Here is a 19,142-nt window from a genome sequence, read left to right as displayed (position 1 = left end):
AGTCACTCTGTTTGTTTTCGGTACCAGCTAGACATTGGTTTTTGAGTTTAGTTTTCTATATAGGAGTGTTTCAATAAAAACGTAAAAAAAAAAAACGATATTTTGGACCGCGACATTCTAAGATCAAATAAGAATCAAAATAATATTTTAGCGGCGATTAAAATAAGATTACCTCCTATGAAAACAACTTCTCGATAAGAAATCCTTCCTTCACTTCTTAGTATTTTAATATTTTATTTCAACCTTCCTTAGCATATGTAAAGCAAAAACTGTAGTTATAGGTTAAAAATCATGTAATGAATAAACCGAAGAATTCAAACTCGTGCATTTAAAAAAATCACTCTGATATTCCCTTGAAAAAAAAAACTTACCCTGGTTTAATTAAGCCTTGTTTTGATTGATTACTCATCATAATCTACATACGGTGTGTGTTGGTATAGAGAGAACTGTTCTAAATACGGCATTGCAAATCCAACGTCCTGATTTGGCACACGTCATCAGATTGATTGCAAAGCATAAACAACGCCCTCCGATAGCAACGCCCGTGATTGTTGAACACGCAAGCTAATAGTTAGTAACAAATCCTACCAAAAGGGGCTGCACATTGCGTTTCAGCCAACACCCACTAAACTGCCTTATTTAGTCACGCCGAATTTGATGAAGTGTCAACAACACGTGCCATACCATACGCCTGGAAAAAGAAGCACCACGAAAATGATCCCACAGGAATGTCATCATCCTCTCTATTTGAAATGCACATCCGACACCGGGGTTTATATTTTGTGTCTTCTTTATTTAACTTATAAAAAGATTTACAGATGGTTCGTGTTAGTTTTGATTTACCTTGTTTTGTAGGGATAAAGTATTTATAATCAGTTTTCACTTTCTTATAATCACTAAGATGTAAGGAATCTGCTTTAATACTGAGAATTGAAACTTTTTACAAGGAGTTTTTTTTCTGTTTGCACATATCTATAGCGTTTTAGTATCATTGTTAGCTTAACTCATCTCCTTCGATTTATTTTACATCAAACATATCCTCCTAAATGCTTGTCCTGTACTGTTTGCTTCGGAAACACTGTCTTAGTTGTTGAATTTCCTGCCAATAAATAATAACTTTAATATGAACTAAAAGCTGGAATGTTATTCGCGTTTATCTACAAATCACTAGGACTAATGCGGAAGAAATATTGCCATTCATTCTGTGCATCAAAGCGGCTTTATTTCACCCTGCTAATGAATTTAAGTTATATCATGTTAGTTTTCAGTACCAAATACCTTGCTAGCGTTTCCATTCGCACCCTATCATCAAAGAACGCTTTTTTGTGTTTTAACTTCACACACTCGTTGCATAAACCATCATTCACACGGCATCTCTCAGTGTTTCACATCTCTAAATTTATCAATTATTACTGCTAAAATCAGTTTTATTTAGGTTAAATTAATGTATAATAAATTCGATTTTTGTTCTTTTACTCCTCCTCAAATTTTGCTTACGAAATCTTGTATAATTAAACTGCATTTGTTTACTTTCTTGTCAGGATATTTTCTCATCTTCAATTTACTTACAGCTTTTTCCTTCTTTCAACCATGCTTAACACTACTATTCATGTTTATTTTTACAAAGTTAAATTTTTGTTTTCTTTTATTCTCTACAGTTGGAATATTTCCGAAAAAAGTGGTTTCCATGCATGGATTATAAGCTTCTGAACATTTTTTTCAGGAAAAGTAGGACTTTGAGATCATATAGAATTAGAAAAAAATTTTAACAATCAAGGGTAAAATTTCAAACAATAGTGAATAAAATGTCTTTGTTTAACCTTGTCATGTGATTTTTTTATCTCAAGAACTAATTGAAATTCAAATTATTTTAAGCTGTTTCTCTTGAGTACGGACTTAAATCGCTGATGTCTCGTCATTTCCTATTTTTGCCATGAGCTACAAGCCGCGAATAGAAACCCGTCTTTTCCGGAAAGCGCCAACTAAATCTCAACAATATTACCTATGGCAAAGAGGAACTTCCTAAAAATTCCGCTCGTCCCCTCAGCGCTAATGCCTCATGTCATCTTCCATTCGGCAACGCTTCCGATTGCTTCCGGTGTCCACCATGTCCAGACTCTCCGAATCCGAGTCCATCGGCTCGCTGCAATCCCCGTCGCCATCGCCCAGCTCTTCCTGTTTCCGCTTGGCCGTGGCCATTTCTGCGGCATGCTTCTTGCGCCACTTGGTACGCCGGTTCTGGAACCACACCTGTGTAACAACGACAAGATACAAAAAGGGAGAAGGAAAGCCATCAGTTAACAGCCGTTAATTGCAGTTGAATGGTTGTTCAAGTTGTTGTTATTCCCGGATAACTGCCTCGCACCATATAATTATCGTCGGCCAAGTGGCAATTTCGAGGGGGGCACGTGGCTTACCAACGACCAACCAAACCAGCCAGCCAACGAACGATGGGCGTCTTGCTCTGCCTGCTCGGAGTTTTATGAAAGCTTGACTCGCCAGAGTTGATGATAATGGCAGATGCCTGATGTAACGCTGAGCGCGCCTTTCGGAAGTTTCCCCAAATACCCACTGTTTGAAGGCTCCTTTTATAGCCTCATTATGGCCGTTTAATTACGCGTCTGAAGTACCATTCCACGGCAAGATCAGCATCATAGCAGAGAGGACTGACAATGATGCGGAACAGTTGAGAGGGCCTAAGTTTACTTTATGTGAGGGTATGTCTTGGGAGCTTCGATAGATTTTTTTTGTTAAATCATAGGAATAATTTTTTCTAACAGTGTTAAAAATTTCTTTTTTTAAAACGGTCGGGATATGAACAGACCTAATTGAGTCCCGTAAGCATTTTTTTAAATCACTTGGGTTAAATCAACAAATATTTTCATCTACAGTATTTGCTCGTTAATCGGACACGCTCGATAATCTGACGTTTTGGGAGCTTAATTGACGACTTAAATATAGCCTGAATTTAAGCTGGCCTCTTTAAGAATTGGAACAAACTTTTGGTCATATTGTAGCGCTCCTGGTGGACGAATTTGAAAGTTCTTGGCGCCCACGTGTCGGGAATATTTTCATCTTCACGTACACTCAGAACAATAATAACCCAAACTTAAGAACGCCAGGGCATCAATACAAAGTTCAGCTGACATTCCTAATTTTGGGTTGCTGTCAATATCCCAAAAAGAAAGTTCGTAGACCGAACTGACTGCTCCAAAAAAAATTTCCCTTAGTTTTTGGTTTGTTTTGTTGTGTTCCCAAACAACTAATTCGCAATCGAGGAAAATGTCTGGAATGCAGGTTATAAGTATTATTCTAATATATGGTTTCTGCTTTCTTAAAACTTTTAGAGAATTTCCCAGGAAACGTTTATTCTCCGGACGTCTCTTCTTCGTAATTCACGGTTTAGCATCTGCTGCAGGCGAATTTGTAACTTAAAAAAAATTCTAATCTTTATACCGAAAAAAACCAGCAGGCCATAAGAAGGAAGAAACTATTCGGAAAATCGGAACTTTCACCCACTGTAGGACGGAGCTCCAACTTAACAATTAACAATATGCTGGAGCCACCCGGAACAGACTGCAACTGTACGCAACTGCAATTATATTTGCAGTGACAGAATAAATCACGAGAAGATTTCCCCAAAACCGTTTCATCATAAATTTAGACATTTCCAGTAAGGATTTAGCATAGTTTTCACCAGTTCCAAATATTCAGTCTAGATTCACCAATTCCAGTTTCTATACGAAGGTGAGAAATAGTATTCATAAGTAGTTGCTTGCTTGTGTTATCGCTTTTCTAAATTATCTTCATTTTTCATTTCAGGTATACGAGATTGATACAGGTTACCCGCATACTAAAAAACTATATCTCAAACAGTATTTACGATACACCAACGGCTTCAGAAAAAGTGAGTGTCTCTGTAAACGTAGCTATTATATTAAACTTTAGATCGACAACGATAAGAACGAAACATGAACGTTCATGTGGAAAAGTGACGGTATCTGGTACGGTGGATAAATAATATGAACGGTTTACTTCAATTTTTCAATAATGTAAAAATGATCTCGAACCGTTACCCATAGCGTCCATGACTTATGTCAAAAATTGGCCGAAACGCGGATCAGAGCTGCCAGGTGACTTTGCAAAAAATCAGCATACATTTATGAAAATATCTATACAAAACATTTTCATTCAATTAAAAATATTAATACCAAGCAGCATTAAAGTTCAAAACGGTCCAATGAATCCAAATTTCAAGTTTTCTTTTGAAATCCTGCAAAATCCCTTTATTTCTTTTTTTTAATTTGGTTCAGCTGACTAAACGTACCTTCGTTGGCCTGCAGTTTACATCTAAAAACACCGCTGATATCATATCAGTCAAAGATTATCATCGGTTAAAGTTAAACTGTTTTATAATTGATTTATGCTTCTTGTCCTCATCATTCAAATATAAATTCAGCTATAATTGAAATATTTTTATGAAAACCAGGGCATTTACCAGAACATTTTTCAAAAATCAGCACAACTCAAGCGTTTTTGAAAAATCAGGACGGTTTCTCAGAATCAGGACAAATCCTGAGAAATCAGGACACCTGGCACCTCTGACCTAAACGCGTGTCAAGGAACAAGAAAACTTCAAGAAGAAGAGTAATGAAAAATTTCCTCACCCGAACCAGACGCTTTTTCATCCAAAATTTTGAATTTCTTTCGAATCTATTTGGAAGTGCAGCATAACGGACCATAAAATCCAGGTAAGAGAGGGCAATTCATATTATTCAATTTCTGAGCATTAACCATTTCTTTTTCCACAGCTACAAAAAATGTCAGATGAAACATTCAAGGCAACTCCAGCATCTTTGAAGAGAAATAAAGTGCTTCTAGCCGAACTACCATCCCTTGCCGATCCCTCCGAACACCATGCGGGTGCCGGAGGTTGTTCCGGAAACTCTGAACGGCATTTCGTTATGGAGCACATCATACATTCCCGGCTCAAATTCCTTCAGACAGGAACGGTGTGGTGTTAGTGCTGAACAGGTTCGGCTTTCATCAAGAAAGACAATAAAATGCTCATAAAATGTGATAATTTGAATTTCAATAAAAACAAAATCCGAAATTTCCATTGAACTGTCAACATATTATGTATGTGTGCGTGTTGCATTCACAAACGTTTCCATGAATCATTTGCTTAGCGTTGGAAGAACGTAATGTAGAATCGTTACAAAACTTTTACCTAAAAAGTTAAGCTACGCGGTTCCTGTAATAAAACTGTAACAATGACCGTTTCATCCTCAGAAAACGTTTTCTCAAACAATTTTTTAACCTTTAGCTAACTGTTCGTAGAACAGTCCTCCCATACAACGACTTTAACAGTTTTAAACAGTTACATAACCTAACAACATATTTAAAATACAATCAATTCAGAATTCACGATTCAAGCTATGTATTTTAGAATTCGTAAAATCGTTTGCCAAACGTTATTTTACGCTTAATAAAACCGTCATTTGACTTTTTAAGCAATCGTTTGGTTACAATCCACATTTATGCGGGTAAACCGAAAACTTCTATCACTTCTGTTTTAAAAACATAAACAAACGAACCTGGATAAATGTATGCATGCTTCCCGATGCCAAAAGATTCAATTTTTATCAAATTGCATGAAACATGTTTTCATTAATAAAATAAATATGTTGATCCTAAATAATAAAATTTCCCTTATTAACTATGTATAATCTCTTTTGATAAACGATTCTTAAAACGAAAAATCCCTGCCGAATAACAACACCCCAAAATTAAGTTGCGAGAATGACGTTTATTCTCAAGTTTGGAAAATCCCCCCCAAACTTATTTTCGTCGGGAGCCAGTTTCATCCGATTCTGCGGCATTACAACTTCATTTTGGCTTGTAGTGGCTAAGAGTGTATGTATTTTTGACATTCCGCAAGTCGACTGTATTTTGTAAACAATCAACATGGATGCCGAAGGAAGGAAAAAATTGAGCACAGCTATTTGGAAAATCCATTGTGGTATGCTTCTAGGCTAGCTAAACAACTGAAATTGCCCAGAAATACCATATGGAGCGTTAACGGTATAAGGAAACATTGACGACATTTGGGAAGCCTCAAGCCAATCGTTGGAGTGGAACTGTCGACCTGAAACTGCGTGGTAAGATTTTGAAGACGATTATGAAGAATTTCAACCTGTCGTACCGTGATGTGGCCAGAAAATTTGGTGCTGCCCATAGTACCGTGAGGAAAATTCCGGGAAGGAATCGAGTCGTATCAAGCTAGCAAAAAGCCAAATCGGTCAATAAAACAGAATAATGTGGCCAAAATCCGTGTTCGGAAGCCATACGACCAGGTGCTGACTAATTTCGACGGGTGTCTTCTGATGGACGATGAAACCTATGTCAAGGCTGACTTCGAGCAAATCCCAGGTCAATTATTTAACTTGGCAACGGCTCGGATGTCCCAACGAAATTTAAATTTTTTATTGACGAAAATTTTCACTAAAATTTATGATATGGCAGGGGGGGTAGCTGTGGCAAAAAACGAAATCTTTCGTTACAAATAAGACAATGACGTCGAAACTATACCAAAAAGAGTGTCTCCAAAACGAATTTTGCCGTTCATTCGATCCCACGACCATCCCATAATGTTTTGGAAAGATTTGGCAAGGTGTCATTACAGCGAAGTCGTTCAAAAATGGTATGCAGGGGTCCAGTTTGTTCCGAAAACCCTTAACCTACACAAATGCCCCCAGTTCCACTCTTTTGAGAAATACTGGGTAAACATGAAGAGGAGACTCATGGCAATACAGGAAAAATTCGAAAACTCCTTCGAAACCGTGCCGAATAGTTTTATCCGTATTTTTTCTTAAAAGTATGAAAAAACGCTACATTTAAAAAAAATAATCTTGAATTCAATAATAATGACAGTAATACAGGCAATTGTTTTTGTTCCAATTCTATCTGAAGCAAGCTTTAGAGCATGTTCACTGATGTTGGGAGAAAGTGGTAGAAATCTTGACACTTTTAGCATATTTTAAAACCTTTACCATATTTCTCGGCTCCTTCCAACATCTTCCTGGACTCTTTGAGCACCGCGACTCTTCGCCAGATCAACAGCTTCGAAAACGATAACGGCCGTGGGCTTGTGATAAAGCTCAGTTGGCAAATCTGTTGTCTCCTGAGCCGATGTCCGCGAGTTCGAGCCCAAGAGTAAACATCGAACACAGTTGTACCGGATAGTTTTTCAATAACGATTCGCCAACTGCAACGTTGATAAAGTCGCGAATGCCATAAAGATGGTAAAACGACTATAATCGAAACAAAAAAAAAAAGATAACGGCCGTATGCTAGACCTCTGCTTCATAAACGAAGGCTTCAGGAATCCGACAATTGATTTAGCTCCCGCTCCTCTCGTCAAAGTTGTTTCTCATCATCCAGCTTTAGTAGTCTCACTCCGATCCGATTTTTTCGTCCACGAAGCAATACTTTTCCAACGATCAACACGGATTTTTGCCAAAACGATCCACGACTACAAATTTGCTGACTTTCACATCGTTCGTGCAAGATAGCTTTGCCATGAAGTCTCAAACTGACGCCATCTATACTGATTTGTCTGCTGCCTTCGATAAAGTAAATCACGATATTGCAATTGTTAAACTCTAACGCTTAGGATTCTGTGGAACTCTACTGGACTGGTTTCGAAGCTACTTAACGGGACGAAAATAATCAGTTCAAACAGGAATTTTTTTTCTCAAGACAATTCTCCGCTTGTTCAGGCGTGCCTCAGGAAAGCCACTTGGGACCTAATTTTTGTCATCTATTTTAACGATGTACTCACTGTCCTTGATGGACCTAAACTTGCGTATACTGACGACCTTAAACTTTTCCACACCATCAATAGCCAAGAGGACATCGATTTCTTGCAAAGGCAGTTCAATACCTTCGCTCACTGGTGTGACACCAACTGCCTGCCTCTGAACCGGAGTAAATGTGCTGTCATTTCATTTTCTTGCAAGCGGAACTCTTTACACGCGGAGTACACTCTTGGTAACGAAACCATCGCCCGGGTGAACCACATTAACGATCTGGGCGTGATCCTAGACCATCGGCTGGAGTTTAAGACTCATACGAATTACATCGTTGACAAAGCATCTAGAAGTCTTGGCTTCTTATTTCGCGTAACCAAGGAGTTCAAAGATGTGTACTGCCTTAAAAGCTTGTATTGCAGCATCGTTCGTTCTACTCTCGAATATGCATCAGCAGTTTGGTGCCCATTTTACCAGAATGGAGCCGAACGAATTGAGGCTATTCAGCGGCGCTTCATGCGGTATGCCCTGAGACACTTGAACTGCCTAGATCCGTTTCGTTTACCGAGTTACGAAAGCCGTTGCCGCCTTATTGATTTGGACACACTTCATGTCCGCCGAAACGCTGCACGTGTTTTAGTCGTAGCTGATCTTCTCGCGTCGAGAATTGACTCTCCCGTGTTGCTGGAAGCTATTCCCCTCAGTGTGCGACCCCGAGGACTAAGGAACCAAAATCTGCAGCTCTATGTTCCAATCCGGCTGAACAACTACGGAACCAACAGCGCTCTTATAGGAATTTTTAGAACTTTTAACCGCTTCGCCGAGTACTTCGATTTCGACGTTTCAAGAGCCACGTTCCGAAGAAAAATTTTAATGGTATCGAGGACTGTGTAGACTAAGGTAGTTTTTAACTTGTTTGTAACTCATTATTTTATTAAGCTATCATTAGGATCAACAGGTGATCCGTTGATGTTTTTACACAAATAAACAAATAAACAAATAAACAAATGCCGAAAACATTTCAAGATCTGCGGCCTTCAAGAGTTTTTACAAACTTGTTATATTCTCGCTTGCTGTGATGCAAAAATAGCTATATTTCTATCACACACGGTTGGAATCGAAACAGTGCTAAAAAAACACGGCCAAAGCTCTTGAAAACATTTTTGCATGGTAAAATTTTCAAAATGTGCAACAAGTGTCAAAATTTCAACCACTTTCCCCCAACAGCAGTGAAGTTGTTCTTAGCAATTATAATGCCCGAAATGCTGACCAATGTTATACAGAGTGCTCGTGCAAGAGCTACCAGCCTATCAGATTGGGGGTGTTCATTTATACAACATTTCATTATTATTCCAGTTTGGAATAAATGTCCTGAAAGAATCTGGTTTATTGTTGAAAATTGACTGAAAAATGGCGGAGTTATTCAACGTAAAAATCAGATACATCTACATGGTGCACGCTGTACATTTTCCATTGAAATCAAATTCTTAGATTGTTAAGATAAGTTATCGTTATCGCAAAGCTTTGACTGAATCTATGTTTCAGTATACAAGAACCGATTAAAAGGGCAAGAGAATCCACAAGCGCAACGCTCTATCTTTCTACTGTAAATTTTATTTTCATTCCAATTGAATCATTTTTATTTGATTTTTATGCATATATCGGCTCCATGATTCGAAACTGTGTATGGATATTCCTTTCTTTCGGAAAGCTAACAACTCTCAGCCACTTGAGCTGGAGTGTGAAGGTTTTGGGGAAAAAAACCGTGCTGCCACTCGATGTTCACCCATTCTTGCCGTTTGGTTCAATTTATGACCGCCGGATCCAGAAGTGATGGGGTTCATATATGCAAGCACCACCCCGAAATTCGATTGAATGCATGCGCTATACAAGGATGATAGGTTGGATGTGTGGAGCATAAATTTGCATGGTTCGGACAACGCGGTATGTTTAACAAGGCTAGGGATAATGGCACCTCTTAGTTTTACAACTTATTATGAAATTTTAAAATAAATAATCGGGAAATAGTTACCTACATATTTTGGAATCTTTTCAGACAGTTTCATTGGAGTTAATGAATGGTCAAGAAAGTTTAGGTTTGAAATTGAGCTTCGATAGGTAAAGGAACAAAGGAAATATAGCCTGCTCTAAATTTCCCCGGTATGGACAACCCTCTTTCCAATTCCGTTCAATAGTCGGAAGAGGAACCTTGCCTCGAATAAAGCCGGGAATAAAAAAGCGCAGTATAAAACAACAACGATCACTCCGACACCCATTCATTCTGTCGGAATGTTTCCAAACAGTCGAGAATATGCGCTGAACATTCTTTATTGCCATCGAGGAAATATTGCTAAATGACGTTGCATACCCGACGCTCGGCAGAAAAAAAACAGAATCCAGGTATGGCGGTCAGCAATGGGAATATAGTTTGTCGATAGCAATCAATTTACGAGCTTCGTTTGGGGAAATGGAAATGTGGCGGTGCAGTGGAGAAGATAAAAAATTGAAAAGATGATCCTGCAAGCATCCTCCCGGAAGCTGTACCATGGTCGAAGAATGGGATACGAGGAAAGAATGCAAAGGAAAAATGGCCGACGTGGAATTAATTGATTGATGGTTTGGAGCAAATTGGTTTTACTATGCCGAATACTTATATCATTCCGAGGCAATCGAGTTCAATTGGATTGCTGGTTATTCGTGTTTTTCGGAAAATTCAATTTGCTCCATTCATTTGGATCCAACCGTGATAAATGGTGCGAGAAAAAGCCAAACCAAAGAATTCAGGATATGGGTGCTCAGTGGTTTCCAGGATGCAGTTTAGAATGACAATTTTATGATTTCAAATGATGGCTTGTACCAAAAAAATAACCTTTAAAATTATGATCACAAACTTTGTAAAACTTAAGTGTTAGAATTGTCTTCGACTATGCTTATTTCAACAAATTTAATTCAACACAGCTTCCTGGAGGCTCCGTCGCCACCATCATTATCATCACAAGTTTTAATCCGATTACAAAGCGGCTTTAATTTGAAACTGTCTCTTGTGAGGCCAAACAGTGTGTCCCAATTCCTTGTCCAGGTTTCAGGCAAGCAAATACAGCACTGACAGAGCAGGGAGAATAGGTAGAACCGAAAAAGCACGAGAAAATGATGATTCTTAAGTGCTTTATTATTGCAGCCAAAATTAGGTTGATCGTTTGTCGAACTTCTTGCTCGGTGAGTCGGAATTTCGGTGTGAAACGCAAACAAGCAGTCAGGAAATGAACGGATGCTACGGATGCCAAATGAGAAATAAACAAAACTGGCCGGAGAATAATGGGCCTATGAGATATTATTCTAGGTTTCCGGAAGCGACTCCGGCGATCAGATTTTGAAAAGATGTGACGCACACTCAAGGACAAAACTCGACAGGGTTGACTTTGAGAGAAAACAATTTCGCATTCAGCATTAGATTCGAAACGAGAGAATGAAGAAAGCGAAAGAAAGACGACGACGTGCTCCGAAGAATGGTCATAAATAATAAGATTATAAAAACCAAATGGAAGATTTATGATGGTCTTAGATGTCGTAAGAAAAACAAAAATAACACAAATAGAGCCCAATAATAAACAAAACATTGGCCCGTTGATGTGCTTTGCTTAGAGTGATGCGTTAACCACATTTATTGAAGAATAATTGTTTCTACGGTTTTGCGACATGACCATTTTATAAGCTCGATATATGTACCTATGCGTTTTAATGTAGCTTCAAAGGAATAAGAAAAAAGCCTAAAGTATGATGTTTTATTCGAGCTTCAAACAAACTTCCGAAACTGGTTTTAATCAAATTAAAATAACAATAAATTGAGGCATTTGTAGACATTTAACTGAACAGTAATAAAATAAATTGAATGAAAAAAAAACAGTTGTTAATTAGTAGTTAAACACAATAAGCTACATCTATTTGTACCATTAGTAACAAATTTCAAATCAAGCAAACGATACTCACAGCTTCACAGCCTTCAAAGAAAGTGGAAGACGAACAGGGCGATTGAAACAGACACTTTCAATGTTACAATGTTTTGCACCGATTTGATATAGAAAACATTGGCTTAATTTAGCTATATCAATACTTTTTGCGACATTTTGTTGCTTAACAGTAATTGTGGTTATTCAATAGTATACATAAAACCTTTGCGTATGTCCAAAACCACTCAAGTTCGCTCTTTGGTGCAATTCAGAGGTTATTTAAGGATTCATATTTAGCTAAAATTGGTAGCGCCGATGTGGTCTAGTAGATAGGCTGGCGCGAGTCTGGTTTTGGTATGCCAGGCGTACTGGGTTCAATTCCCGGTATCGGCAAGAAAACTTTTGGGTTCGAATCCCATAAGTGGCCGACAGGTAAGATGTGTTTCCTCATCCTCATGTGTTTCCTCATCACTATATAACAAAAATGTTCAATCAGTTGCCAACTGGCCACGGATGCCGGAATACCTGTAAGTAAACTAGCCCACCTGATTGACTCGTTCTTCCAAAATAAACCTACATCAACACAATACATTCATCCATAACAGTTCATACGAAGCTATGGGGTCCGAGTATGATGTACGCGTTGCATTGGAGATTTGTCGAACTTAATAATCTAAAAGAATGCATGTGAGCACATACTTAGGCAGAAACTGCGGTGAATCCGTGCACCCATGGTGGATCACCAACATACATACATATTCATATTTAGCTAAAATTGGCAAAGAACGCACTTAAATTGAAGCGATTAATCCAATCTGTGTCTAGTCTAAGGTAAGGCTTACAAATCTCAGAAAAATCTGCAAATTTTACCGAATTTTGAGCAAACTTTTATTAATGAATCTGTGTCGAAGATCAAAAAAATTTGAAAATTTTCACTGATATAACAGATTTTCGATATATTATAGGTATATTCGAAAATAAAGGCCTATTTAAGTTGGATTTCTCATACTCATTCGTGAAAATTTTGAAAGATTTTGTTATGTGAATTGATTTTCTCGACTAATCTGAAATGTTCAAAGTAATTATGGCCGTCCGGAGTATACGTGTTCACCACATGTAGACTTCGGACCAACCAGATTTCATTGTATAAGTTAAGATAGTGCCACCTCTATCCCGGTACTACTTCTCCTAAATAATGAAATGTTGCGGGGTAAAGTATGGTGTACGTGATAAGTTTCCTCGCAAAAATGCTCTTTCGCTCTTTTCAACATCTGTAAATTTTCTCCTCACTTCTCTATCCATCTTTATCAATTTCAGAACTACATTTCACCGATATGCCAAAAATTAAAATTTATCATTTTCAAAATTTTCTTTTTGTTAGAAAATATCAAAGTTTTCTCGTAAAGTTTAAAAGTTTTCTTTTTTTGTGACGTAAATTCACCTATTTGCGACTGTTTTTGATCGCATTTCAAAACAACTCCATCGTTCAGCAAACATGAAATCCTATCAGCAATGATAATTTAAGTCGTTTAAAATGGTGTTTAGAATCGCAATTCCAACTGTATAGTGATAGATCCTATAAAATGCCTGAAGTCAGTTTAAATTGGCTATGATATTTAGAAAGTCCGCCATGTTTGTAAATTATGAAAGGATTTTGATCGCGCGCGGGCTTCAAGTGAGAAAATCAACGTCATGTTATCTCTATTTACAACCAGCAGTGCATCCAGATGGCTAAAAAACAGATGGGAATTGAGTAATATTGACGAATGAGAGAACTGGAAAATAATGTCGCGAGCAACGATTGGGAGAATATGAGAACAAAATCTTGCGCTCTCTTGCATTAGGTACGAATAAGGAGTCGGATAACGCTCAAATGATGTAGTTTTCGTCGCTTTAGAAAGAAATGAGATTTATGTATGTATATTGCCTCCACTTTGGTAAGTTAACGCTGTATTTTAAATTTTCATACTTCCATTCTATAATGCATGTAGAACGTATATCAAAACAGCCTACACACCAAAAATTTTATAATTTTAAACGTGCCTGAAACGCTTGAAGACCTAAAATTTTTGTGACGGAATGTTGCAAAGATCTAATTTTACAGCATTTTTAATTTAAACAACACATACAACACCAATTCATAAAATAACACAAACCATAAAGTTCAAAAGACCCAATTTTGTTATGACCTAATCATAAAAGCACCCAATTTTACATCACATTGTACCTACCGTCGCAAATAAAAATATTTACCGTAATCTAACTAAGTCTAAACAATTTTTGTTAAACTACGTGTTTTACGTATCCAATTTTCATTCGCGTATTATGAAAATTTCAGTACACCTGGCTTCCCTGTTCGGCATCGTAAAAGGAAACGTCAAAATGGTGGTTTTGTTTTGGTCGGTCGTTTTTTGTTTTTGCTCGAGTGTTGTTTTGTTTTGTGCTTGCGCAGTTCAAGTTTTCTCCAGTGGTTGCTTCCGCCTTCCAGTGACAGTGATTGTTTGCAAATTCGAATAAAAACAGAAGTAAATCACGGAATGCTTCTCAAATTTTCCGAACTATCTCTACCGGAAACCACGTAATCAACAGCTGCTCCATCGAGACCTCCCAGCGCGGTGAAAAGGGGACTTAGCTTCGTGGCACCGTCCAGCAGGCATCAACAGTTCGAGAGAGCGTTTAGGATGAAAAAAGTTGTTCTACTTCGAATCATTGTAGTACAAGAGTCTCAGAAAAATCCAGATCCTCCGGAAAAGATGTACCCTTCTCGTATCAAAAGGCTCCAGTTCACGGGATCTAAGAAGAAACTATGTTATTCAACGAGCGGATTAATTTATTGTGTCAAGTAAGTTTCATTTTCTACTTCATTAAAGTTGTACCGATAAAAAAAACATTTTCTTTCAGATTTCATTGCCTAGTGGGTGAGAAGTAAAAGCAGGATGAATAACAACAGAAAGAGATTGAAATGCCTCCCTTCGAGAAATTATTGCAAGATGAAGTAGCATCACATATTTGACATGATTCCTTTCTGGCCAAAGCTGAAGTAGTGAACGATCTCTCACGGTGGTGTCGTGTGATCAATAAGTGGAAATCAATATTTCGGAATATGCTTCCTGAGTAATAAGTTATTCACCAAATAATTACTCGTCGATAATGATATTTTCTGCACATGTTGTTTCAATTATAATAAGGATAAGCCAATGAATCACAAGTGAGTCTGGTTTGATACCAAGAAACATATTTAAGAGAAATCGATTCCTAAAGGCTGAAGACTGATATATTGCATCCAAGGGCTGGTGCCGAATAAATTGGCTCCGCTATTCTGAACCCTTTTAGGGGTGAATCATTCAAACAGATGAAAATCCCAGGAAAAAATTCTCTAACCCCGAAATAGTAAAAAGTGAGTACCCATACTTTTAGTTTCCACTTTAAACTACCGATTTTTCATTTATTTTTTAATGTCCTTTAGAAAGCATTGTTGCCAGCAATATATTTTTCTCTATTTCTATAGATCCTGACAAATCGAAGTCTTGGGAGAATCTGTTCGACAGACGACAAGAAAATTTCTATAAAATGAACGAACATTTTGGAGCAAGAGAATGGTGTAAAATGATAATCTTGTTTGATCGTGATGGTAATTCAATGGTAAGTAATTTGAATTAATTTATTTTGGCATTTAATTACCTATACCCAGTTTTATCATTTGTATTAGTCTTGTACTAACTTCACTAAAAACTAGATTTTGATTTTAAAATAATTCTGGTAATCGGTTTAGCAACAGTTTGAAAAGATAACAAAATTGAAGTACAAAAAAATATTGATAAAATTTGAAAAAAAAAGTCTGTTGTTTACAACCGGACACCATACTGTTGCCTATGACAGGACAAGAAAATATTCGAAATTCATTTCAACTTGATTTCAACTTGAATTTTTAACAAAAATAGACAATAATAGAAAAAATACAATTTTCTCCTGTTTGTTTTTTTAATCAACGTTTAAAATACTTTCATGATAATTTGTCAAAAACTCTTGTATGATAGATTTCAATGGATGTTCAATTTTCAAAAACCCGCAGCCTTAAGATCTGTGTAATTGATTTGAGTATGTTTTCTACGCTTCAACGCCATTGGCACAAACTTTGATTATAAAGTTGTGTCCTGCCATAGACAACATTTTTGGATTTTAGTGATTTTTTTTTTTTTTTTTTTTTTTTCAGGGATTTTCATCCTTGGATTTTAGTGAAAACTAACATAAAATGATCTCTTTAACTCCATGCACATAATAAAATGATAATAAATTTTTCATAACATATTTTTTTTACCGTTCCATTGTAACTCTTTATAATATCACGTACGCGTTTGTACTTAACATTTTTGAAAAAAGTTTAATTCTATCATTGTTGATGTTAAATGGCGAGTTTCTAAAATGTTATTTTATTATTTGTTTTTTTTTTCTTTTGGTTCCAGCAACCTTTCATGAAACAACTCGCCGGTTTGAGCTAAAACGACCATGAAGCGCCGGCCCTTGCTGGCCCTTTGGTAAAAAGTCGCCGAGTTCTCGAAAAGTACATTTTATCAAGCTACCATCATTAACCCTTATCTATAAACCAGCGCCAAATGTTTCTTATGGTGTTGTCTGTGAATAAGCTGCGTTAGAAATAAAGAAATTGAAACTCATCAAACCTATGTCTCTAATATTTATGTCCCGAAAGCTCATCTAACCAAAAAACATGTACAACGCAATTTTATATCTTCGACGATCTAATTTTATGTAAAATAAGATGCTTCAATGTTGTGCATCAAATTTGACTTAAATTTACATCATTTATAATTTAATATTAGGTCTAAAATGCCAAGCAATTACAGTTAGAGAATTTCTGGCTTCAAGCGTTTCTGTTTTTTCTTGATTAATTTTATGTCAAAAATGATGCTTCAATTTTGTGCATCTTATTTGACATAAATTTACACCAAAAAATTAATAGTGTGTAGAAATAAAGCATACAAATATCAAAAATTAAAATTTCCAAAAAAATGTAAAATATGTTAAAAAATTTTACTATATTTTTCCACTGGTTTTAATTATAAAAAATTATTGTATAAGTATCAGATTTTTTTATTCACGAACGGATAAAAATCACTTGTGAGCGGTACAAACGTGGTACAAATTTTAAACTTATAGAAATTCAGGAGGGGGCCTAGTGTAAGCATTCCTTATATTTCGAAGCATATATCCTGGCCAGACAAATAAAGTTTTTTTTTCTAGAAAAACTTGAAAAATCTGTAGATGAAATTCCAATTTTTTTTTTCAAAACAAACCCCGAAAGAAAATCTGAGAAAAATGCAATGCGCCGAAAAAAAACTTTAACAATTTAAAGTCTCATTTTTGAGTTTTTAAAACTGATATTTTGGAAATAGTTATAAATTAAATTAATATCTTCCATCAGTTGTTTATTTCTTTCCCAATGTTTGCCTGTAATTTAATAACAATAATATATTTTAAGGTATCAGATACAGACCCAGCTTGATATTGGCACGGACGGGTTTTTGAAACAACACTAGATACCTTATATTTGTCTTTTCAAATATGACAACAATCATTAAAAGGAAAAGAAAAAAAATCAAAATGTGTCTGAAACATGAATAAAATTGACTAAAAATAATCAACAACTGACCAAAAACGACTATTATGATAATAACAATGGTTTATTTTAGTTACAAGTTAAAAAAGTTTAGAAAAAAACACCTTATGATTTTGGCATCACAATGTGTTCGGGCGTGTTGCAAAAATCGAAACAGGCCTGTACTTCTTTTATTGAAGATGTAACGGTTATTTGAAGAAGTTTTTTCGGTTGCTTAAAATCCTAAAAATGTGGGTTCGTTTTCAAGTGACTGAAGCAGCTAAAGCGGGGTTTTGGATAAGGCAAAAAATACTGTTTTTAATTAGACTATACCCAAAAAAAGTATGGTTAAACATTTGTTGAAACTAACGGTTTTCTCCGGCGTCCGGAACAGCAGTAAACTTTTGCTGCCACGAGCAGAACCAAAACATGTTTTGTTTTGGTTCCTCTTGCTATCTTCAATTCGCAATTGGGAACAATAGATCAATGATTGCTGATGACAGGTGATGATGATAAACGCGGTACGAATAATCCAAGGGATTGAAATCAAGAGAGAATTCTTTGCATTTGTAGTGGTAATGATCAAAATTCCACAACTGCTTCACAAATTGCAACAATTTGCAACAATTAGCACATTTTCACTCTTTCTGAGCACTGGTTTCTCTCATTTGAACTCAAACCTTCTTATTTTGTCTAACAAATTGTCACAAATTACCACAAATTCATTCATTGGCTGCACAATTTACGAATTTTCTCCCTTCATTTCAGTTCCCCGAAATGATCACATCATCACACGGTTAGGCGAGAATACTCAAATTAAGTTTGGGGTAATACAACAGTGTTGCCAGATATTCTCATTGAGAAATGAGTACTTTCCCGGTTAGGGAATATGATAAGTGGAGAGTGCGACAATAGCAATCGCTAATTAATTGTGTAGTTATTATGTATGTAGAACAATTCCAAATTATGAGCGCTAAAAATCATAGCGGCTTTGCCTGCTAGCGACACGTCGCATATGTCGCGACGTTGTAATAATAACGACGCATTGTGAGCAGGGTTGGCATTATTCATCGTCATTAGTCAAATGACTGTGACTGTTGAGTCTCTTGGTCCGTCAAACTCAATTGACTGTTCCTTAACGACCAGTCACTTCGTTTGCCAGTCATTCAACCCCCAGTCGTATGAAGCTAAAAAAATTTCATAGTCAAGCATTCACGAATCGCATTCAAACGAGTCGTGGACCGAACTGAAGACGAAAAAAAACGCATTTATTATTATTGTTACTCCTGCCAGCAAGCCGAAGACGACCGAAGACGAACAAGAAAAGCATTTATTATTATTGTTGCTCCTGCCAGCAAGCTCGTTTTCAGTTTTTTATTGCTATTGTTGCTCTCTGCCAGCAAGTCGTTCAATTAGTTGTACCTGCCGTCAGCTCCGATCGAAGTGTGAAGAGATTTGCCAGTCACTCTCAGGAGAAATTTTGACCATGTGTAGGAGCTTCGCCAGTCGATGATGGAGAAATGTTGATTGTTGTCGTGCTTTAGTCGTCATGCGAGTAGTGAGGCTCCATCAATTGAGAACAGTGCCAGTCGTTTGATGAAACAAAACTAGTCGGGTCAAGCGTGACGGGCGAAATTTACCAACACTGATTGTGAGTTTCCTAGGAGACATAAAGCATGCGATTGATGGCCTAGGGAAAATGTACAGTAAATATCGTAAACAATGATCGAGTTCTACATTGAAATCGCCTACTGGACTGAGAAAAGAATA

At 36.8% G+C, this 19,142-nt stretch overlaps 1 protein-coding gene and 1 long non-coding RNA gene across 2 annotated transcripts in view; one reads left to right on the top strand and one right to left on the bottom strand.

Annotated features, from left to right (window-relative positions):
- Window positions 1–789: 789 nt before the first annotated feature.
- The window catches only part of LOC129755107 (homeobox protein abdominal-A), a 143,695-nt gene continuing 125,342 nt past the window's right edge, over window positions 790–19,142 (bottom strand). Inside the window, exon 4 of the mRNA XM_055751437.1 lies at window positions 790–2,250. Coding sequence (XP_055607412.1) covers window positions 2,050–2,250 — 201 coding nt within the window. The 3' untranslated portion in view covers window positions 790–2,049. The remainder of the gene's footprint in view (window positions 2,251–19,142) is intronic.
- On the top strand, window positions 14,256–15,391 carry LOC129755108 (uncharacterized). Its single transcript, XR_008739168.1, has 3 exons — window positions 14,256–14,600; window positions 14,660–15,155; window positions 15,267–15,391. It is a non-coding gene; the product is annotated as an uncharacterized LOC129755108 (long non-coding RNA).

This window comes from Uranotaenia lowii, chromosome 3 (genome assembly GCF_029784155.1).
Source record: "Uranotaenia lowii strain MFRU-FL chromosome 3, ASM2978415v1, whole genome shotgun sequence".
In the NCBI taxonomy this organism is placed as follows: Eukaryota; Metazoa; Arthropoda; class Insecta; order Diptera; family Culicidae; genus Uranotaenia; species Uranotaenia lowii.
Note: the sequence above shows the minus strand (reverse complement) of the source record. Positions and strands in the feature narration are given on the sequence as shown.